The sequence below is a fragment of the Natator depressus genome, chromosome 9, assembly GCF_965152275.1.
Source record: "Natator depressus isolate rNatDep1 chromosome 9, rNatDep2.hap1, whole genome shotgun sequence".
In the NCBI taxonomy this organism is placed as follows: Eukaryota; Metazoa; Chordata; order Testudines; family Cheloniidae; genus Natator; species Natator depressus.
The window spans coordinates 88,728,815-88,753,051 of NC_134242.1; the positions used below are offsets into that span (position 1 = coordinate 88,728,815).

At 42.4% G+C, this 24,237-nt stretch overlaps 1 protein-coding gene across 1 annotated transcript; it reads right to left on the minus strand.

The window, feature by feature from the left end:
* Positions 1–26: 26 nt before the first annotated feature.
* LONRF3 (LON peptidase N-terminal domain and ring finger 3) lies at positions 27–23,489 on the minus strand. Its single transcript, XM_074962666.1, has 12 exons — positions 22,877–23,489; positions 20,740–20,858; positions 19,936–20,058; positions 16,988–17,143; positions 15,175–15,418; positions 14,280–14,370; positions 10,481–10,595; positions 7,839–7,960; positions 6,990–7,148; positions 4,169–4,331; positions 3,406–3,555; positions 27–2,004 (listed from the first exon to the last, which is right to left on the minus strand). The coding sequence occupies exons 1-12, from the start codon at positions 23,487–23,489 to the stop codon at positions 1,846–1,848; spliced, it is 2,214 nt and encodes a 737-aa protein (XP_074818767.1). The 3' UTR covers positions 27–1,845.
* Positions 23,490–24,237: the final 748 nt, after the last annotated feature.

The window sequence follows — 24,237 nt, forward strand, 5'->3', positions numbered from 1 at the left end:
AAACTAACAGCATGGAAATGAGTTTCCTGTAGTATTTACAAGGTAGCTAAAGCAACAACAAAATATACTTTCAATCTGCCTCACTAGATGGAATACTGAAACGTGTGACAATTTGTTTCTATGGCACTTAAAGAAGAGTGCCGTAGAATTTAATAAGGATGAAAAACTACATTCTACAGAAACTTAACAGGGTTCATAAATTACTCTCAAAACCATAAAACTGAAATAAAATAAATGATCTCAACTAAAATGATTTTAAAAGCCTATGGAAAGATGACAATATTCTATTAAATTCTACAGGACTTTTCCAGAAGGGTATGCACTAATAAATACTATTCTGGGCAATATGAATTTTCATCCATCCTACTTGCTCTCTGAAGAGAGAAATCCATAGTTTAGATACAAAGACCCAAACTTGCTCCCACTTAAGTCCATAGTAGAACTCCAACTGACTTTAATGGAAGCAAGATCAGGCCCAAAATGTTACACAGTGCAAAAGATGCAGAAAAAGTGAAACCCAGTTTTCATTTGCCTTTGGGGTTTTAACCATTAGCTATCAAGCTGCTCACAGTCTGACAGGAGACACAAAGAGATCAGGTAGAGACTTGTGGCTAATGGAAAAATCTGGAGGTGGAATAAATAGAAAGTTTATTAAAATACCTTCCTTCTTGTGAGCCCTCCTGGAGCCCTACATAGCAAAAAATCATAATATTAATTACAAACATAAGATCTTAACATGTAAAAGGGTTGATATAAAGAATCTCTAATAACCTGAAGTGAAAAATCCCTCTCTAGTTCTCTTTTGTGAAAGGTTGCTTCTTACACCTATCAGCTCCTGCATTGTGTTTGTAGGTAGCTGTGATACTCTCATAGCAATTCAAATACAACATTTCACTGCAAACTGCTGCATAGTGCTACTCTTTATATTGTGCAAAATTAATGGCTGGATCCTTCAGTCATCTCTCTGGGCAAAGCCCACTGAAGTTTATTACCCAAAGCCACAAATATACTTAAGCATATGCTGAAGTGCTTTGCTTGATTGGGGACCAGTTAAGATTGTAGGATCAAGCTCTACCCAGCAACAATGAACTGTTTCAGACAAAGCCTGCATATTCATGGCTGGCTGTGTTGGGGTCAATCCTTCTTAGAATATAGATCACTGGAGATAGTAGAAAAACATTCAAAGTACTCAAAACACAAATGTATTGAAAAATGATCGAAGTAGTAGTTTGTGTATTCCTAATATCTTTTCCCCTAGTCATTCATACATGGTAAGACACCATAAATAAATAGAGCAGCTTACTTTCTGTGTAGAGAATGTACACAAATAATTACAAATATACATTTGGAAACCAAAAAAAGACAGTGCAAAAATAAATGATCAAACAGAAGTTGGACATTATAATACACAATGCTACATAAACCTGAACCATTTGGAATAAAAGACTTTGCAGTTCATTGAAATAATGCTTTAACACTATCAGTATTTCTTTCACATTAAACCGCACAGATTTCCTTTATCTACTACTACAGGAAACCCACCTCAAACTTTCAAAAGGGTTATGGCAAACAAGACCACTTTGTTTTGGTATATAACACCGATGATAATAGCCTAGCAGTGCAACAATTGAATACTCGTCTCAAGAAAGTTCAGAGATCAAATGGATACTACTGGATGATCTGTAAATATCCTTGGCTCTTCATATTTTATTTCCTTTGAAAGTTAGACTTCAAAACTTGTCCTGTTTTGACACACAAATCCATAAGACATTATTGCAGTTAGATATAGTTACAAGAGAAACTCCAGTCAAGTATTGCAAGAGGCTTCACAGCTGGTTCTCAGCATCATCGTGACCTTGTACGGGACATAAACGTAAGGACACGTCTGATGCCATTCAAGCGGTCTTTCAGGGATTTCATGGCAAGAAACGGAAGCTGAGCTCTACTCTCAAGTGGAAGGACAGCAAGGACCCACCAGCACCATGCAGGGCCATTGGGGCTAGCCTGCAATAGAGAACACATACATTATGATACAGAAGCTAAGATGCTGTCAGTGACAAAATATCTTGGTATGGAACAATACGTTTTTACTGGCTCTTAGTAAGAAATGCTTTCTATAGGGTCCCTCCAAATGCCATTTTAATAACTTCTAGTTAGACGTACACAGTTTATACCCAGATCCTAAACTTTTCTATAATTTACAGTGTTTGGATTAGACCCATTTTTGCCTCTAGTAATATGTAGTTTGTGTCTTCTGCATTATCTTCATACTATGTCTTAGTGGGCCCAAACCTATAAGTAAGGGCCCTGCCAAATTCATGGTCCATTTTGGTCAATTTAAAAAATACATTTAATGATTTCAGCTATTTCAAGGTGTTGCAATTGTAGGGATCCTGACCCAAAAAAGGAGTTGTGGGGTGGTTGCAAGGGGGGTTGTGGCTCTGCTACCCTTACTTCTGTGCTGCTGTTGTTGGCAATGGCGCTGGTATGGTATGGTAAGGAGGGCATGGTATGGTGTTGCAACCTTTACTCCTGCGCTGCTGCCTGCAGAGCTGGGCCCTCAGTCAGCAGCTGCCTACCTCTAAAGGCAGCCGTGCAGAAGGGTGGCATGGTACGGTATTGCCACCCTTACTTCTGCACTGCTGCTGGTGGGGCACTGCCTTCAGAGCTGGGCGCCCGGCCAGCAGCTGCCGCTCTCTGGCCACCCAGCTCTGAAGGCAGCACAGAAGTAAGGGTAGCAATCTGTGACCCCCTAAAATAACCTTGTGACCCCACTGCAACTCCCTTTTGGGTCAGGGCCTCCAATTTGCAAATGCTGGTCTCCCCCTGTGAAATCTGTATAGGGTCAAAGCACATAAAAGAGACCAGATTTCATGGGAGAAGGCCAGATTTCATGGTCTGTGATGCGTTTTTCATCGCCATGAATTTGGTAGGGCCCTATCTATTAGGGATTTAGCACCCTAACATCTGTTATACTCTGTTAGTACTTGGAGTTTAGGGTCTCCAGCACCTTGCAGTACTGAGTCCTGTAACACTAGCATCAAGTTTGTCCTGCAGTTGTCACCGTTTTGTACAATCGCTATTTTCTACCTAAACTTTGGGACAAATTCAGTTACATTACAAAATGGTGCACGTTCACTGAAATCAATAGGGATTAATTTGGTCAATATTTCTCAGGAAGTTAAAATGAAATAAATATGAATACTGACTCGCTCAGAGTTACTGCAGCAGTAGCTTATGGCAACAATTCAGATATTGAACAGGTTATACAGGGTCAAAGAAGAGGATTAATATTTTCTTCAATGAATTAGAAAATTCTTCTTGGTTTATCAGTGTGATTGCTAAACGTCCTGTAATCAATAAAAATGACAACCTCTATTCCTGGATAAATATAAAGTCAAGTACCTGTGGGTCAGGATCCTTAGCTGGCATTGGACCAAAATGACTGAGAATTCGACTCTTGAGTGCTTGTTTGAGTGAGTTAAACCACATATAAGCCTGATCATATACAGAATCATGTAGAACAAGTAACTCAGCATAGCTCTCTCCTTGCACCTGAAGAGAGCACAGAGAGAGAGGGTGAGGCTGGACTTAATTCCAATTACATTTTCAAAAGGCACTACACACTCTTAATTCTTTTGAAAACTCTAGGGCAGATCCTGAAAGTTTGTTCTTTGGTTTATTTTTCTGAAAAGTATCTCAATCTACGTTTCTCTCAACCTTTTTCCTTCACCTCTAGGTTCTAAAACAAAAAAATCCATTTTCAGAACAAAATGTTGGTCAGGCTAAATCCAACCACCACTTACTAGAGTTATATATTTAAATGAAAATGGGTCCCCAAATGATTTGTATTCAGGTTTTTTTTGTATGAAAACTTTGTGGCAGGCACTGTCTTCCTATAAATACAGGACAGGTTTGCACAGCACCTAACACATTTTGAGTGTGTTACATATTTTCTCAATAATAGTGCACTTAAAAAAAATTGGGGATAATGGACTCAATCCAATTTGGAAATTGATTTCAGTGGGAATAGGGCCAGATCCAATCAGATTACAGGTATAAAGCAAGCTTGAAGTACCCTATTAGGAAGCCTGGCAAGATCCCATCCTGATACACACTACTTTTATAAAGATAAAAAGTCTTAGAAAATAATCTTCGGTAAACTCACCTTCTGATCCTCAATGTACTCAATATCTGCTGTGTTGTATCCATCACGCTGGCTGTGCTCTACCACCTTAAACCTCCTCTTGCCAATGCTGTCTACTACAGAGCGACCGTCAGCAAAGAATTCAACATTTCTGATCTCCAGAATGCAGCCATAATCAGCAAACCTATTTAAAATAAAAACAAAAGCAAATAAACTGGTTGTATTCTTTCCAGGTTCAGTTCTGTAGATTTACTGAACAGCCACTCTAATACAAAGATATTTACCAGTGTCAATGAGTGCAACATGTAATGCATATTTTTATTCTCCTCCTTCAGGTTATACAACACTTCTTTTCAAAACTGTACCTTCATGAATGTTCAGGCAAGCTGACCAGCTGAATGCCCAGCACCATTATAATAAGGCCAACTTTTCTAAGTTCTCTAAAACCGAGGCACTTAGCTGGATTCATTTGAAATTTGTCCTGCCTCAGGAAGGTTCACAGTTGGCTTAGTGACCAAGAATTGGGATCCTTTGGGCTAGGGGTTCTGAGATACAAGCCCTTCCCCCCCACCCCACCCAAGCCATTTTTCAAAGAGTTTCTAGGTGGTTTTTTTTCCCTGCACACAGAGCTAGAGATTAAAGTTAACTATTAATGTGATGCAGATCACAATGGTCTCAAATCAGAGTTTTACTCCAGGTAGTGCATGGCACCCATTCAATCTTTGGGGGACCCAAACGGAGAATAGTATTTAAGAAAATGTACCTTTTACAGCGCATATGCGCCAACACAGAAAGGCGGCTACAGGGTTTCCACGCCTGCCATTTTAGATGCTTTAAAGCTTGACTTTTGTAAGTACTCTAAAAGCCAAATGGTTACTTGGATTGCTATGAAATTTGGTGCCCCTCATGGGGGCAAAGGGTAGCATTAATGATCCAAATGTGGGGTTATCTGACCTAGGGGATCCAAGTTACAGGCCTCAAAACCAAAATCAAACCAGTTCCCTTCTGCTGTCTTGTTCTGTTAAATTGAGATGTACTAATGGCTGGATGAATCACAGACCACACTAAGACAGATGGTGGTGAACTCACCCTCTTCAGTTAACATAACGAAGGATAAATTACAAGCCCCACATCTTAGACAAAAGGAGTTTTGGACTCAGTGGCCAGAGGCAGCTGCAATTTGCAAGTCATAGGTGGCAATTTTATTTTGTGGGAGAATGTAATCAAAGTCTACAGGGGAGGAAAAAAATTAAATGTGACTGCTTCCTGGAAGGAGATGGCTATTAGGAGGCTGAGGAATTGAGTAATAAGGGGAGAGGGGTTTGGAGCTGCAGCAAGGGAAAGGGGTTTATAGGGGATTCACAGGGATGGGTGGTAAACCACCAGTTCAAGACTTGCCTGGGGGAAAAAAAAAAATCTGTTTTTCATTAGCTCCTGGGGGGACTGGTTGGTCCAAGTAGTTACTAGGGCAGATTAATGTGATGGTTTTCAAAGAAACATTGCACAGAACTGAGGAATGGACAGCGCAGGCATCATGTTTTGCCCACTCTGCATCATCTAACCAGTGATTTAAGAAGCTGTGTCATACTGGGCATTGTGGGGATTCATTTGGGTGGAAATAATCTGAGCCTTATTCCTGGTGTTCATCTCATACATTGGATCATATCAGAGATGTGTGTCCAGGAGCTATGATAATTTTCCTCTCATTTTTGTCCTTTAATAGTGTTACATGGAATCCTGTGAGTGAGAATGAATGGGCAGTAAAAAGGAGGTAAAGAGCTAGCACATTTCAGCAACTATAGGGTTGGCAAAGCAAAGTGTGCCGTTACAGGGCATATTGGAGCATTGCTGAAAGAGGGCAGATTTAAGGTTGCATGGGCGATCTTAACTGGGCATTTCCTGGTTTTCAGCAGTTTGAGTTTTGCTCAACTCAGTGTTTTGCAAGGGAACAATATACCCCCGAACAACCTTAATTCTGCATTAATGTAGTTTGTTGCCATTGAATTTTAGAATACTGATAAGTTTCTTGTGCAATGGAATATCTTAGGTAATCACATACTGCACCAGTGCAACTGTTCTAGAAGGATATTTCACTTTCTATTATTTATCTACATTTCAAAATGTAAGAACTTCAAATGTTCAGTGAAAACCTCTATGGCCCAGTAGGGTTAAGGATAGTAAGCACTATGGAAGGACTATGAAATCTACAAAGAAAAAAAACTTACCAATGATTTTAGTAAGCTTTGCTTTGCAGTCCCTGGCTCATACAGACCATTATGACACTGGTGAGAAGTCAAAATGCAGATGTGGGCTTCAAGGCAGGGTGATACAAGATTGGCACTTTGCTGTAAATGGCATGATGTAAATGCTCAGCCAGTCCATGTACTAAGCTGACTATACTTCTATCCCAACCACTATATTTAATACAGTGGAGATGTCAATCTGACCTGATAACATGACTGTTTCTTTTAATAGTAAAATTCGTTAGCATTCCAACTTGGCTGGCGGTACCAAAGAAATAAATTTAAAACTAAGAAAATACTTTTTCCTCAAGCCATACCTAAACCTTCTGTGAGCCAGGGTAAAAGTGTACAGTAAGGGATATAAATCTTATCTTCACGCTTCAGTACATCAGCCTACCACTAACACTGCTAGGAAGAAACGCTGCCCCACCTTCCCCCCCGCACCACCACCCTCCTGCCTGTTATTCCACAGTTGTCCATTATGGGGTTTTCAGCACCTTCCTCTGAGGCAGCTAGTACAGACAGGCTACTGGACTAAACAGATCACTGGTCTGATCTAGAAATGCAGCTGCCACCACTGGTGTGCACTGCTCACTCACCCCTTGATAGGATCACCGATACACATTCCAAATTGCTTGGTGCCAGTTTCCATGCATCTTCGAATCATCAGTCGATAACACGGCTCAAAGATGTGCAGAGGGCAAGGGACTGTAGGATAGGCCATTGTGCAGACAAAGATGGGAACGTTCTTATTTAAGCTATAAGAAAAAACCCCACTATATATAGGAAAACATGCACCATCTTTGAGAAAGCATTAGAAAGGTACAAACTACAGACATATGATGAAACAATGCAATTTAGAGGATGCCTTATCTTGCTAAGATCTCAGAGTGCTTTACAATAAAATCAAATGGAAAAACAAGATTTCTGTATTATACAAAAACAGTTAAACTATTTTTTGCTTTCATCTTTCCAGATAATGGTAATGATATTCCATTATAATTAATGGAACTATTTTTTTTTTTAAATCCTTCCAGCAAAGCCAGAAAGAGTTATCACCTCATCTCCCGAGGCTGCTTTAGAGCTCGGATGTTCCTCAACTCTCCCCCTTTCCCATCCAATTTCCAATCCACGTGTACTGGGGTGAAATTCCACTTCAAGTCACTGTGACATGTGCAAAGGCCAAGAGAACACAATGTCATTGTAATGCACCTCATATTATTGGCTTGGATTTCCTCCACAAGAGCATGCTACCAGATAGCTTGCAGTTCAGTCTTGTGTGTCTGAACCCTTCCCTTCTTGAATCACGTAATACAGAGTAAGCTCCTTTATCAGTACCTTAGGACATGTTCTACAGTGATGAGAGCCATTCAGTTGCTAGCTAAACTACTTTTAAAGATTGGTTTAAACCCCGCCCCCACGAAAGCCCACGCAAACTGATTACGTACTTGGAAAGCTCTGCAATTTCCTCTTCATAAATCTTCCTTCTCTCAGTGAGTTCCTCTGGAAGATACTTCGCTATTAACTCCTCCATCAGTACTGTTTTGCAGTATTTCCTCAGAGCCAAGCACTGCAACAAGAAGGCACAACTGAGCAGCTATCAAACAACGTATAGCAATGGCTGCCATGCGCTATTTTACTAAAGCTTCCGCCGATGTAGCCTTTTCTTCATTGTATTTGGTCACTTCCATTATAAACAGAAATGGTCACTAATCCATTTCCCTCCTTGCTTTCCAACCTGCTTGTGGGAATCAAGGTCCAGACACCCAGGACCTGGGATTCTGGACTCCAAAGAATAAGCAATTGAGTCAACTGATTCAATACAATATTACTGTACTATAGAAGTGTCAACTCTGGTCTTTTTACTGAAGCCAGACACGCACTTGTCTTGTGTGTGATGGTTTTGGAGAGATCCGAGACTGGAAGGGCTGTTGGGGTTACCCCGGCAAGCAGCAACCAGACTGGTCGACTCTAGGGTGAAGCCACTGTGCTGTGAGAGGCTGTTGGTGTCAGGGCTCCGAGCCAGAGCTGTACAGCATGGGAGTACCCAGGGTTACAGGAGAGGTGAGGACCACCCCTTACTGGTTTGGGTGTACTCCTGCAGCACCACACTATTATAAAGAGATGGGAAGGGCACTGATTTTTCAGAAGACTTTTCAAAGCAATACAGAACAGCATTACAACCCAATATCCTACATGAACGTCATGCATCAAACGGATGTCATGGGGAATTCCATGCCCAGAGCTTGCAGGATTGGGCTCTTTGTTTATTACTCCTGTAATTGGTATGGATAACCTACACAGACAGTAACTAAACCCCCAAAAAGCTACTGTGTCATTTTGCTGGGGGGTGGCCGTTTCCTATGGGCTTTCGTATTTCCCCAAGACCTAGCAGAAACAGCTGGATGCATGATGAGCTTCAGTTTCATTACTACATTGAAAGAGTTAAAGTGTCAAAGTGCAGTACCATATATACTTGTTCATAAGTCGAATTTTTTTAGTAAAAAAAAAAAGAAGCATCAGAGAAGGGGGTCGGCTTATGAACAGGTATAGAGAGAGGGAGAGCTGGGACACAGCCCCTCCCACAGAGGGGGCAAGGAGAGGCAGGACAGCCAGCAGGGAGGAGGCAGGGCCAGAGTGTCTCAGCTTCTGGCCAGGCTGCTCTACCCACAGCTTCCCAAGCAGCTGCAGCTCCGGGGCTGGCAGGTTGCAGCCATGCTGCCCAGTCTGGCCTGCCGAGCAGCTCTGGCCAGGCCAGAGACATTCTCCCCTGGCCTGCCCCAGGTAAGGTGGGAAGGGATGGGGAGAGTGTGGGGGTCCCAGGGATTACTCCCCTGACCCCCAGCTTCTTCCCCCTCTGCCCCAAAATTTCTGTAGTAGTTGCTATCCCACCCCATCAGGGTAAGCAGCGGGCAGGCCGGAACACTTTGTTTACTTAGGCTTACCTCCTTGCCTACCAACACGTGATGTAAACAAACCTCTCAGCCCGCCAGCTGCTTATCCTCATGGCCCAGGAGCCAAAGTTTGCCAACCCCTGAATTATAGGGTCGACTTATGAATGGGTCATAAAAATTTTCCATTTTTACTTATCCATCTTGGGGTGGGGGGGTCAGCTTATAAATGAACTGCCTTATGATAGTATATGTGGTAATCATTTAGAGTTTCCTGTGTCTTTTAAATGTGTTCACTCTGAAGAGATCATTTCTTTCCCAACTGGTTTAGTTCAGGTGTGTCTCAGAATTTTTATACATCTATATCATTGCTGTGTTTCCCAGGGAGCTTAAAATTAACTGTACTCATTTTGTTTACTTTTGGTTGGGGCAGCAACGAGTCAACACTAGTGCCATTGACAATGTATCACAGAGCCAGAAGAGGGAACAAAATATTATTGTATAGACTCTACAAACCCTACCTACTCTCTTCCCCCTCTCCACTACAATTAAAAATTGTTAGTTCGTGGGAGTTGACCAGTGCCAAGCATATTTAAAAATCCCACCCTTGAAATCTGGAGACATTTCTCATCATGTTTAACAGTTTATTCTCTGCCAACCCTCACCTCCCAAATTTTTATAAAAAACTTTAATTACAAATATGCATTCCTGCAAAAGACAGAGCAAGAATTGAACAGTAAACCAGAGACAAAGAAAGCATACCAAATCCTACTAGTGAAGGCCACACAAATAAATTTAACAATTTTAAGGCAGGGAAAAATTAGCATCTAAGCTACTTGACAGTATCCTTTTAAGGAATGAATTAAGAACATGATTGAAGAAGTTCAAGTGAACAATTAATGACAAAAAGTAACACCTTAGCCCTTAGTAGGATGTGCCACATGGGCTAACTAGGCAGAGCACTGCTGATCTCAATCTGCAACCACACACAGTGAGCTCTGTGCTGATCAGGGCTTTAGGTCTTAAGTGTTTAAACACAGAAAACTTCATGAGCTCTTGGAGCTGTAGAGACATTTAAAAAAGGCTTCTTCCCCAAATCATATGGGATTTCAAGTATATTTGGATATACCAGTGGATTTCTGAAATCATTAATTCCCCCTCCCCTCCAGTTTATGCGGAGTAAATTCATGTATCATTACCTCAGAAAGACCTTCTTTGCACAGGGGACATTTTGGGTTGTGATCTAGGCATCTTTCAAGACATTTCAGGCAGAAGGTGTGCCCACAATGCGTGGTGACAGGTTCATAAAAAAGCCTGGAATGGAACAAACAACAAAAAAGCGACAATATCGTGTGGCAAGATGATAAAAGGCTACTTCATAACATCTTTTCATATCTATTCAGTAGTTAGAATTCTGTGCAATTTAGTCAGAAATTTGTTTCTTGCTTTTCACAATTTTTGTATTTATTCAACATAGGCATTTTGCTATTGCCAATCTAATGTTGAAGGTTCTCTGAAATCCTGGTTCCATTGAAGTCAACAAAAGTTTTGTCACTGATTTTCATTTGAACAGGATTGCACTCATGCTATGGTGATGAATGGCAGTACAAAAAATAATAAGATACGCCTTATGTTTTTCAAATTAAGCTGATTAAAAATAAAGGCCCTGATCTTGGCAAACCCTAACTCTCATGAGTAAAATTAAGCACATGCATAATTGTTTTGGGACCTATAGGATTAATAAAATTGGTATACACTATTGTTACCATATCTAATGCTGGAGAATTTAGTTTTGTTTGAATACATTACATAGCTAACTTCCAGCTGAACATTCTCCCACAAAATAAATGCACATTAGAGTCATATTTCATCAAAACATTATACACATTGTGATTCTGTTTTCAAGTTAGTGGTCTTTTCTGGCTAAATTCAGTGGAAGAAGGTATATAAATTCCGAAGAGATCTTTCCCTGCTGATGAGCATTTAAAAAACAAAACCAAACACCCCCCCCCCCCAAAACCCCAGGAATGTTACAAAAGTCTCTCTAATCATTGAAACTAGAAATAAGACCATTCAAAACCAATTACTTTGATCTTAAAAAAAGCCCACTCAATATTTTAAGGCCTCATAAGTAGTTATGTCAGGCTAAATAAAATTAAGTTCACTTTATTAAAGGTAATTTTTTTTTTTAAAAAGAAAAAACTGGTTTATCAAGATAAATCTGGGTGCTACTGTCCATGCATAAAAACAATTCCATACTTAATTTTTTCAGCATGCAAGTATGTTTAAGAACATACTGACTCCTAATGACACTTTAAAAAAGCAATAGCCAGTTTATTAATTGCTATAAATACAGACATTTAGTGAGGGAACATATGGGATTCTATAATGCCAGTTATCTTGTTGCACATCAGTTAAAATCCTGTCAATTGTTCGAAGAGCAGAAACTTTACTGCAGAATATTACCTGTTTTGCTTTAAAATGCTTAATATCAAGTTCTAAAGTGAGTATATTTAATCAACTTACAATTATTTACTTGGACAAATACAACTTTAAAGTTATAGCACAGGAAATGTCTTTATTAGATCATAGTCCTGATCCAGCTCTTACTGCACTAATGGGAGTTTTGCTATTGAGTTTAATGGGGGCTGATTTAAGCCTCACAAATTGAAGAAATCTCTCTCTAAAATATATATTTCTCGAGACCACATGTCAGGTGCAGTAGGACAACAGCAAAAATATTCACCCCATTGGGAAATACCTTCCAAGCAAACACAGAAGCATAGAAATGTAGGGCTGGAAGGGACCTTGAGAGCTCATCCATCCAGCCCCTAGGCTAAGGCATGACTGAATATACCTCATCCTTAACAATATGTCCATGTTTCCATTTCTGTAGGATACCTTTTTGATTTTTAGGTCACAAAAGAGCTGCCATATTGGCATCTTACTATTCTTCCTATCAGGACAGTTTGCTGGGCCCCCCACAGCTGGAATGGGTGACTCGTCACCTCAAAACATGTTCTGCCACTGCTTACTGCATGCCGCTGAAGTGGATATAGGTCAATAACACTTTACCACTTACACGAAGTAGGTCAATAGTAGCTTCTGCAGTTAGTTGGTGAAAGGTCACTATTAGTCCAAGGTACATCTCAGCCTCAAAATCATGGATAAGACATTTCTGAATTACATAATATGGATAAGGACCACTCTTGCCACTGATATTAACACAGAGGAAGATCCTCCAACAGGATCTCCTTACACAGGCCCTTACATCCATGTGGTCTCAAGGACTTCAGTGGGACTCTATGTGGCTGCAAGGATCTGTGCTGTCCTGAGTTTCAGGATCAGGGCCAATATTGTGACAGTCAGGGAAGATAAAGGGTCAGAGCTAAGTAACTTTTTAAAAAAATGTATCTGAAAATGGCTTTGTAAACAGTCAAACTGACATCCTCATTAAAACAGCCAAATTCAAATTGTGTGCGCATATGGTAGGGGTGGAGGGAGGGAGTGTTGGAGAAAGTTTTGCTCTTACGAATACTGAATCTTTTGATAGTGTGTAAATTTTTGGAGCACTTGTTCAGGTTTATAGTTTAGGCTTCTGATTTTATTTGTTTTATTTTAACAATTTGTTCGAAGCTGAAACTAGCCAAACCAAATACACTAATTCTTCCAAAATATTTCATTTTGTTTTTAAGCAATCTTAAGATGGCGCAAAAATATTTGAAGACTTGTCAAAAGAATGACAAATCCAAACTGGTGCAGCCCTGTGTCCAGAAAAAGCCAACCCCAAAAAACCAAACACCAATTCATTTAAAAGCTAAAAGCGAATAGGAGATTAATCCAGAACACAGCTAATTGGTTTTGGCGATTTTTTTTTTTCCCTCCCTGGGGTGTGACTGTGTCTTTGTCAGAACCCTGAGAAAGGAACAACTCCTTATTCTTATGGTTGCACGTCAAGGTAATCATCCTAATTGAGGACTGCTTAAGTAACTCCTGAAATTACACAAACTGACAGATCTGTGAAAGGTGCTTAAACTTTACATCTTCTGCACACAATTCTAATGGTAATTATACTTAGTTTTGCTATACATTTTAACAAACATGATTTGAAGTCAGGCTTGTTTGTACACAGCTACAAGAACTAGGTTAGCATCTTGTATCTGAACTCTATCTGCAGTCTACACTTGCTCTTTTGTTGACCTATAATAGCTACAATATAGTAGTGCTTTTCTATGGTTTAACTTATTGCCACACACTGGCTTGAAGATAAACTATTGTGGATTTTTAAATGTTAGTTGGGAAGATGTATCTGCCTCTGTCAAAGTTTAATGGAGCATGGAAGACCAATAATAAAACTAATGTGTTAGGCAACTCCTGTTTAAATTAGAAGCATCTCTGAGGAGAAATCAGTGATATTTAACTGTGTGAACAGAACAGTGAGCGAGTATATATTGAGCCTATGTTTGGTTACCTGTGCTGAATTTTGGTTAAGTACTAGAGACCCACACAAAGGACTTCTATTTGCTTATAAGGCCTTTACTATTGCAACACAGGCACACTACTTTATGTAAAATGGTGCCACTATAGTAAAGTGTTTTCATAGAAATCAACTCTTCAAATATTTCAAGCATTATGAAAAAAAATCACTACATGGCGTATGTATTAAATTAACTGCAGAGGACTAAGTGTTGACTGCCACATAGTGGCTGGTAAGAAGTCTTTCAGATATGTTCATTACTCTATTTAACTCTGGCAAAAGATACATCGTGTCAGAACAGTCATTTGTCTGGGGCACATCAAAAGCTTTCAGTCATAGTCCCATTCATAGTTAACTTTTCAGAACCAAATAACTACAAGTGAGGGGGGAAAACCCATCCCACACCAAACAGCTTCCAAATGACAGAAAAATAAGCAACCAAGCAAGCTAGGGAATGCCATAGATCATGGCAGTGAAAAACAGGTACAACATAAAAACATTCAGTAGAAAATAATGGATACCTCATACACAAAGAGCAATCCAGGTCAGAGGGGTCCACAAATTCAAATGGAACGCGGCACCCAGCACTAGATCCCTTGGCATCAATTGTACCTATTTATAATTGTAAAAAAAAAATCACTGGAATATATAATTGGACACAGCTGTGTGACTGGTTTAACATTTCAGAGACAGACTGTTTTGTCAGTTCACAAAACAGCATCTGATTTTTAACACGTACTGTGATCACATACTGCATGTATTTATGGGTAGTTATTGAATCATTAGGATCATATGAATAATTTACGTGCAGACACCAAAATCAGCCTTGGCATAAGTGGCCACAACTCACAACAGGCTTGAATTTAGTCTTGCATTAACAGTGTCTCTCACAACCATGTTGTCACTGTTGGAAATATATAAAGGGCTGGATTCTCCTGTCATGCCACTGTATATCCACTGAATGGAGAACGAATCAGGCCCAAACACTTCTGAGATCTCAGACATTATGAGCAATGAACAACATTCGTGCTTTGCAAGTATGAATAAAGCATGTCAAAACATTTTGAATTTAATTATACTATTACTATTGGACAGAGTGCCATAAGCATACATGAGCCCTGAGAATGATAAGAAATGTCAGTGCCAATTGGTAAACAAGGGCTTGGCTCAATCCCTTTTGTTCTCTTTCTAGATTGATTAGTGTAATTACTTTTACAGAGGAATCTTGACTCTGGAAGGCCACATCAGTTCAAGCCCTGACTACAATCCAGAGTCATTTGGAGCCCAGTCCTGCACTCTTTACTAGAGAAAACTCCTGCTGGAATTAAGGATCCAACATGGCATTCCTTACTCAGGCAAAATTCCCACTGATTTCATAGTACAGGACCAGCCCCCAGTTTTATTAAACAGGTTTACCTTTCTTCATGAGTTTGCAGGGCACCTCAGCACTTCTCACTTCCTCAGAGCAGTGCTTTCTCTTCAGAAGGCTGCATTTCTCAGAAATGAGAAGTGCAGACTCTGGGGCGGAGTCATGTTTGTTCTCATCTTCTGAGCAGCCTTTTACACTTTCTATCATCTGAATGGATTTTCTCAGACTGCCACAGTCAGTCATTTTTTGTTCTTCCTGAGCAGGGAAACACTTTTTCTGTTCCACATTTACCTGTGCAAAAGAGATGATTGTACATCAGGACTGCAGTTCTGTAGCATTTTCATTCTGCAGATCACTTTGTAAGAGAACTCCACACATGCGCACACACTCCTACTCAGATCTCAAAAGTTGTCATGTTGTGGACCATCAGGAAGGGCTCTGCAAACCAATGGACCCCAGTTTGAGAACCATTGGGTCTGGGCCTTATTTTCAGTCAAAAATACCATCTTCCCACAATACACAACAAAACAAGCACACATACCCCAGTGTTGTTTGTTATCAGCCTTCATTTAGAGGGGTCTATAACTTAGCCATGATACTTGATTCAGGCAGTTTTTTGGCAGTCTCACCCTGTAAGTCATTTCCTGAACTATGGAAAAACCCATTTGACTGGCTTTAAGTTAAGAGTGAAAAACATTTTATATATCACACTGCTAGTTTAAAAGCCTAAACACCATATGATCTTTATTCCAAGGGAGGAGTAGGAGTATACACAAAACTGATAAAAGGAAAAGTACATACAAGAGGCTGCTTCAGTGAGATGGATCTTTTACTCAATAGCTAAAATGGGCTGCTGGTTCTTCTTTACAGCAGTCACAATATCCCAGACAGCAGGTCATAAATTGAAATAGTTTTGCTGCATCATCCTTAATCCTACTGTTGCCATGCAACGGCCAGGTAGTAACCATTTCATAGGACAACGCCTACCAGTTTGCCAAATCAAATGAAGGGACTGATCCCCCCTACTTCCCTGGTGAATATGAATGTAGATACTGTAGGTCATTGTCAAGAGCCATCAGACCATGGGACACAGGAAGGCAGGTACAGGGGGTTGAATTGTCTCCTCTCCTCCCAAAAACCTACCTCATTCAGGAATGGTGCTCTGAGGGAGGGGGCCTCTCAGAAAGCACAAAAGGCCTTCCAGAAGACTATGGCATTGACTTAGGGGTGCACCTGAGCAGAGCTGTGCAAAAGCCACCATTCTAGTTTGCAGGAGTTAGCGCAAAGCTTTCCTACAGCTGTGTTAGAGAATTTACACCCATGGAGTTTCATGTTTGGATGAAACAAAGATAGTCCTCAGCCAAACCTCTGAATCCAAACTCCCATAAACATTAGTGAACTCTGGATCTGAAACCAACCTCGTGGCTGGCTCATATACCCCTATCAGTAAAGATCCCAGAATAGCTAATCTGAATCCAGGGTGGATGGCCTATCTATTAAGGGCCAAATAAAAATCCTTGATCTGAACACCTCCCAAACTTTGGGGACACCTGGATCCAAATTTTACAACTCAGGCCCATCTCTGCTGTAAACTACATGGAAGATCTAGAATTTGTTATCACAGGTAAAGGGATTAATTCTGACATGCAAGAAAAGAAGGATCTAGTCTATAAAAGAATAAATCTTTTGAAGTCGACAGCCTTCCTTTTTTATGCATCAATTAAGTTGAATCCAGTAAGTTAGTTTGTTGCATCTTTTCAATCCCCAAAGTACTCTTTAGCTTGTCTGTATTAAGTATTCTGATTCTCAGTAAAAACAACACATCAAAATTAAGAACCACACATCAGAATTTATCTTTACCTTGAGCAATCTTGGTAGGTTATGGCTGCTGTCTCCAGATCCCACTGAATTTAGAAGGTTCCCCTTCAATCTAGAGTGAGGTGACAACAGCTGCAGGGTATCTGGTAAGTGTTCCTGAGCATTTCCCGGGATGGGTGAAAATAAACTAAGTAGAAGCTGTGATATAAAACAGAATACATACTTCACGACTTAGATCTTCTCTTACAATATCTTAAGGGAAAGTGGAGATTGTGAGGAAGGGGATGGTTGACAGAAACATCTTTGATTTGCAAAACCACTCAAGAACCCCTGGACAACAACCAATTAGATTTAGGGGGAACCCAAAAGGAACAAACAAAAGCTGGTGTGATGCAGGCTTAGAATAAGCAAAAGAGTCAATTTCAGAGTTAAATGTGCTGATATGTCATCAACCGTTTTTGTTCTTTAGGATAACACCGCTTATCCACATATGGATTGTGTTCTGCAGACTGCAGAACTAGAGTTCTACATAAACATGTCTGCAGCTACTGCTTGAGGAATTTAATACAAGTTTGTGCTCTGCATCCTAAACTCCCATTGAAGTAATTGGGAACTGAGGGCACTTACCATCCCCTAGGTCCAGGCCTAATCAAATCTCTTATGTTAGAAATAATTGGTGTGTTGAGAAAGAAAAATTGAGACAGTGGCAAAGTTGCAGGCATGAAAAACAGGCAATGGCTTCTTGCCAACAGAAAACAAATCTGTAAAATCCACTAGCAAATTGCTAACCATTAGCACAGTGCGATTCACTGAATGTATTTAAAAAAATAGGAATTCGATGTTTGAAAAGACTGCAATTGTTTCACCAAACTCCAGGCCTGGTCCAGCAATGCTTCCGTAAGTGTGTTGAGCACATCATGCATTAACAAGAATCAATCCATAGTCCTGTTCAAGCCAAAAAAGGGACTCCTCTTGTGAGTAAGACTGCAGGATTGAACCTTCAGCATCAAAATGCATTCCAATGAAGACTGCCAATTACAATGAGCAGAATGACAAATTTTCACTTAAAGAATTTAATAAAAAGGGGCTATGTCACTGTTACGCAAACAGTCTGAAAAAAAAAATCAATGGAATATCGTATCCTTTGATGAACTCTGTAACTGACAAAGTCTAGTTCAGGGGTCTCAAACACATGGCCCATGCAGCCTGCCAAGTTCCCCGTGCCCCTCTCCCCAGCACGCCCCTCTGCCCACCCCCTGGCGCCGCGAGCCCCGCGCCGCTCCCTGAAGCGGCCGGAACCATGCTTCTGGCCCAGAGGGAAGGGAGCAGAGAGAGAGGAGAGGGCAACAGAGGGCTTCAGGCATTACTCTCGCTTCCAGGCACTGCCTCCCACAGCTCCCACTGGCTGGGAACGGGGAACCGTGGCCAATGGAGCTGCGGGGGAGGTACTTGGAGGAGCAGCAAGAGCAGCACACAGAATGCACCCCCCCGCCCCCCCGAGGGACATGGTTCCAGCTGCTTCCTGGAGCGGAGCAGGGCAGTGTGGGGTCAGGGCAGGCAGCAAGCGTGCCCTGGCCCCAGCGTGCACCACTGCCACCCCGGAGCTGCTCTAGGTAAGCGGCGCCAGGCCCCCTGCCACACCCTGCACCCCAACCCCCTGCCACACCGTGCACACCTCCTGCACCCCCTGGGGGCAGGGTTGGGGTAGGGAAAGGCAAGGCAGGGCCTCATGGAAGGGGTGTCAGTGATGCAGCCCTTGGGCCAATGCACTAGTCCTCATGTGGCCCTCGTGGTCATTTGAGTTTGAGACCCCTGGTCTAGTTCATCCTCAGGACCCTATTACTTAGGGATGAATAGCATTCTTGGACAAGGCTACTTTGAGCCTGAATTTAGAGACGTATCAGTTCATTATATCTTGCTCCAACAAACAAGATGTCGTCATGGATTCATGTATTATTTTTGTAGTGATAATGCATGAGACTGCATTTTGGGAAAGGAACATGCTGGCAATTCAGGAAAACACCACACAAATGTCTACAATCACTCAAAGCCTCCCAAATTGACTATAGTATAATCAAACTGGTGCACGAACACTTTCTCATAACAGAGCAAACATGTACTCGTTTATTGTCACTGCAGGGACCACTACTAAATTATATTTTATATAATATTGAGTGTCCCAGCAAAGATTTTCAACGAAGGGTCAAACATACACATGCAAACCTTAAGGTAAGTGTTAACTGAAAATCATCATGATATGTAAAGAAGGATTGGCAACCTTGGCAGCAGCTCTTTAAAGAGAAAGGTAACGAAACAGCTGTATACTGCAGCTTAGTTTGCTATTGGAAAAGGCTTATTATAGATCTGTCACACTGCCCATTTATCTTTAATCATTAGCCGCCTTTTGAAACTGTTTTTAAAAAAAAAAACTTCCGTTGTTTACTCTATTCCCTTTCATGCCTTCTCTGCTTGCTGATGCTCACAGCATCTTGAGTGGCTGTGAAAAGAGCGATGCTGCTCCTAAGTGCAATCCTGGCCCTACTGCGCAGTGTTTTCACAGTCTAAGTCAAACTGATACAACATTAACTAGAAACTTCCACTTCTGTCCCAATAGATAGCATCAGTCTACCTGGTAATAAGACTAGGAAACAGACTGGAAGTGTAATTGCAGGGAGTCTAGGAGTGCAATACTAACCTCCCATTGATTTTTAACAACTCTCCTGTTATCTAAGTTACATAGGCAACTCTTACTAATTTTAAACACACAAAACAGCCTTTCCATACACCATGTGCTGTGTTTCTTGTGATCGCCAATTAAACTTTTCGAAGTATAGCAATGGACACAAAACATAATTAGAACAGGAATACCCCCTGCCCCAGCTATCACCATGTAATCTTTACATACACACACACACCACAAACGGGAAAAATGATCATCTCTATTTCATTTTCAGTATCTAAGTGTTGTTGCACAAGGCTAAAGAACTCACCTTTTGAGCCTCTGATTTAGCTGTCCTGTTCCCAAAATCCAGGGCAAGGCAAAACAGAAACTCTCTTAAAGAATCTTCTATTTTCCCCATATTAGCTAATGCTTGTCCTTTCCTTAAGTGACCCTGAAAGCAAACAGATCTACAGTTCTAGTTTATTTCTTTTACCACCTTTTGAGCCTCTTTATTAAAGCAAGATGATTACTATGAAAAAAATATTCCAAAAGTGAAATACAGGCACAAGGCAATTCTGATAGTCCACATTACTTAAATAACAAAAGAAGAAATATAAGAAGTCTGAGCTTTTAACCACAACACGTCTGAAGATTTTTCATATTTAGCTCTCACAGAAGTATTGCATCTCTACCCTCACAACAGATACACATGCAAGTTTACCCTCACAGCATCTGGACAGTTAAATGCTGGTACAGTGGAAGTCCTAGGGATCCCTCATCTCATCACCGGACAGAGCCTCCCCCTGCAACTTCATCTCCTAACCTTCTCCTTAATGCTTCCTTTAGCACAATATAAGCACTGCACTCAACTTTTAACAGGGCATGTGAGCCTGACCTCCATAAAGGTCAGTGACAATTGTGCTTAGTCTATCAGCCAGCAGCCTGTGCCACCCTGCCCTTCTCCCCAGCCAGAGAACTCAGTTGTATCATCATGGAATGTGTTTGAGTTCAACTGATCTAAGATGTTGAGACATCTCTCAAGTTCAGTTCTTTTGTGCTACAGCATTTGCTAAGTAACCAGAATGGCCAAAGAGGTTTTACCCTAAATACATTTGTTAAAATTAGAACTTACCTTTGACCAATATGGTTGGAGCCTGCATGCTGTTTCTGCATCATGCAATGCATCTTCATAAGATTTCAAAGTAAAATTAATCTGGGACCGGTTGCTATATAATAAGTGGTCATTTGGAGCTGCAAGTAATGGAAATATTGACTCAATTACTACAAACATTACAGACATGGGCCCTATTCTTTAGGACTCTTTTCTTAAGCAAATGCCTTTTTCCAGTGGTCTCAGGAAAGCAAACATCCATTATTTAAATAACCAATTACAAAAAGAGATGGCAATTTCACTGGGGATTTCCAGGTACAAAGGTGTCAGATTTATATTACACAACTGCTTTAAACACTGCATACATAAAATTTACTACAGCTCACAAATAAATCACCAGCTCAGACAGAGGATCAGATTGTTTATAGAAGCTGATCAGAAAGATTTAAGGCATGTCATAATTATTATTGTGGCCCAATTAATGCTGCTACAGTATAGATGGGATTTTAAAATGAATAACTCCCTTTTCAAAAGGTTTGGGATCAAAATTCATAAATGGCACATAACTATAATCAAAAAAATTAAATGACAACCTGAAGAAGAACTCTGTAGCTCAACTGCTTCTCTTTCATGAGCAGAAGTTAGTCCAATAAAAGATATTACCTCACTCACAATGTCTAATAACAGCATAGACCAAATGGCCCCATTGTTTCATACACTGTGTGCTGTAACAGCTAGGCACAATATGGTTTAAGAAAAAATTCTGATCTTTAATTAAAGGATATCCCAGACTAAGAACCCTTATGGTTATTTTAACTTTTTTTTTTACATTTAGTTTATGCAACATTACTTATTTTGAAGCCAGATTATAGTTAAATAATAAATCACAGTTTTCTTCACAACCGTTTGTAATGTTTATTACTGGCTTGACATTGTTAAACTGAACAGCGTTTACAGAAGTTCGTTTAGCTGTTCTGGATTACTACCATGTTCCTGTTGGGTGGGGACTGTAGAGGACACAGAACTGTCATGAGTTCTAAAAGTGACTTGCATTTATTCTAAGATCTAACACTAAATCTCCAGTAAAATCATTTGGCATGCAAATCCCTCAACAAATTAGGCCAGGGTATTTTAAATCTTTTCACTCATTGCAACATGTCCAGTAATGATTCACCACGTGCTGCTGCCTAAGTCAGGTTTGTCGAGAGAGGAAAAAGCCCTTTTTAGGCAAAAAGCAGCAACCATCTCCTGAAATAAAGCATATTCCAATGAGCACCATGTAATGGGAAGCTGTGACAATGACTCACTCGTAATTTTGATAAATACGATCAAACCTCTGGGATGCTTTCAGAAACATGACCCAGTTTGTTGTTACTTCACTGGTTATACAACCATTCCATAAGAAGGGGGCAGGGAATCCAGACCAGAGTCGCAGGCTAAAAGCTTATGCAACACACTGTTCTCCTGACCTAGTTTCACTTTGGACTTTAAAAACAAACCAATACAGTAACAGATTCCTAAAGGTTATCCCTCCCCCCAAAAGAGACGGAGAAGAGAGGTAAATATGATGGATACTAGTTTACCCTGTCAAACTACGAACACCAAACACAACGAGCACCGTTATGTCATGTATATTCTGCTGCCTGTACCTACAAGCTGAAAGTCCGTAGTATGTACAGGACAAACTGTTTGGAAAACTGATTCAGATTTTAAACTGGCACTAATACACTTAATACTCCAGCAATTAATCACGCTTGCGTCTTTATAGAGGACTCGGCTTTATGGCAGGTCCTCGGCACAGCATGTGAACTGCCACACCCACTCCAATGTTATAGCTAGGAATACCACCCAATGGCTGCACCTGGGATGAAAGTCTGTCACTTGCCCTGGTCAAAATACTTGGTAAATAGGCTCAGATTTAAAAGCAAGACTATAAATGACACATACAGCAGCATTCTAAGGACAATTTTGGTTGCTAGAAACTTGGACTTCTAACATCCCCTTTGCCTGGCTGTGATCGATCAGTCGCAAAAGTTGCACACACACAAAAATCCAAATTCTAAGGAGTTAAGTCTTGCAGCATTAACCCCCTTAACTCTGCCCCTGTGGGTGGACAGGTGGGAGATCATTTCGAGGGGGCGGGCGGGGGTATCATTACCGAGGCTGACTGCTTCATCGTACTTCTGCAGGGCAGCTTGCAGCTTCTTCTCCTTATATAAGAGGTTCCCTTCGTGCCTGAGCTGCGATGCCGTCACTTGGCCGGGGAACCACTTGGCCAGCAGGTTGCTGAGGATGACATTGACGCGGAGGTGCTGCCCGGCCGCCAAGCCCCCTTCTTCCTGGCACAGGGCGCAGCGGGACGCGGTGGCCCTCTCCCGCTCCAGGCACTTTTTGCAAAACGTGTGTCCGCAAGGCAAAGAGACGGGCTCGAAGAGGAAGCCCTGGCATTTGCGGCAGCTGAAGATATCCCAGTCCCGGGGCTGCAGGAGGCTGCCCCCGCCGCTACAGCAGGCGGGCAGCTGCTCCCGGAGCCGCACGCCCTGCGCCAGGCACTCCACCAGCTTCTCCAGCTGCTCCGCCCGCAGCTGCTGGTGGCGGGAGGCCAGCTGGTAGAGCTGGCAGGCTTCGTGGAGCCGGCCCCCGTAGGCCAGCGCGTCGGCCCGCTTGAGCAGCACCTGCCACTCGGGCACCAGGCTCGGGGCATCCACCTGCAGCGGGCTGCCGCAGAGCTCGGCCGCCAGCTCGAACGGCAGCAGCGGGTGGGAGCCCATGGCCCGGGCCCGCTCTACAGGGCCCCGCGGCTGGGCTGCCAAGGGGCTGGGGCGACCGCCTGGCTGCGCCCCCGCCACTCCATGCTGCTGGCGCCCGGCGCCGACCGAAGTAGCCCGGCTCCAGCGGCCGGTTATATAAACCGCGGGGCACGTGAGCCGGCGCGGCGCCGCTCATTGGCCGGCGCCTGCAGGATGGTTACAAAACCGGCTGGTGTGGGAACCGCGTGGCGCTGGGGGGCTTCGCTGGCGGCGCCTGGTCGGGGGCTGCGGGGCGGGGTTCGCCTCCCCCTCATCCCCCCCCCCGGGGAGCGCTGGGGCCGGGCCGGGCCCTTACATAAAGTCCGGAGCTGGCTTTGTAACGCTTGGCAGCAGGGCGGGGCTGGAAGGGCCCGGCTCCCCCCGTAAGGGGCCGGGGAGGAGCGGGGGCTACAGCTGCGGGGACGGGCGCGGGTCTGCCCGAGCCGGCGAGCAGAGCAGGGGCGGAGGGCGCGGGGAGAGCCAGGCGCCTGCAGGCTCCCCGTGCTGCCGGGCGGGCTCTGCCCTCTGCCCCCGTCGGGGCGCTCTCCGGGCAGGTGGCAGCAGGCGGTGCTGGGCGCCCGGTCCGCTGCCGGGACTCCTGGCTGCGAAACTCACGGGACGACACAGGCGGAAACACACTGACGGGGGGGAACCCCGCTGTGCCCGTAGGGCGATGGCCTGCGAGAGCTTTGCACTTCCCCGGAGGGTGGTGACAGGCTCGCGCCCCTTA

Excerpts from the sequence above, each read along its gene's own strand:
- LONRF3 (XM_074962666.1), bottom strand. The coding sequence starts at position 23,489 with ATGGGCTCCCACCCGCTGCTGCCGTTCGAGCTGGCGGCCGAGCTCTGC. Across the intron at positions 20,859-22,876 it reads CGATGAAGCAGTCAGCCTCG|CTCCAAATGACCACTTATTA; the intron begins GTAATGATACCC and ends CATTACTTGCAG. Across the intron at positions 7,149-7,838 it reads GAAATTGCAGAGCTTTCCAA|CTTAAATAAGAACGTTCCCA; the intron begins GTACGTAATCAG and ends TTTTTCTTATAG.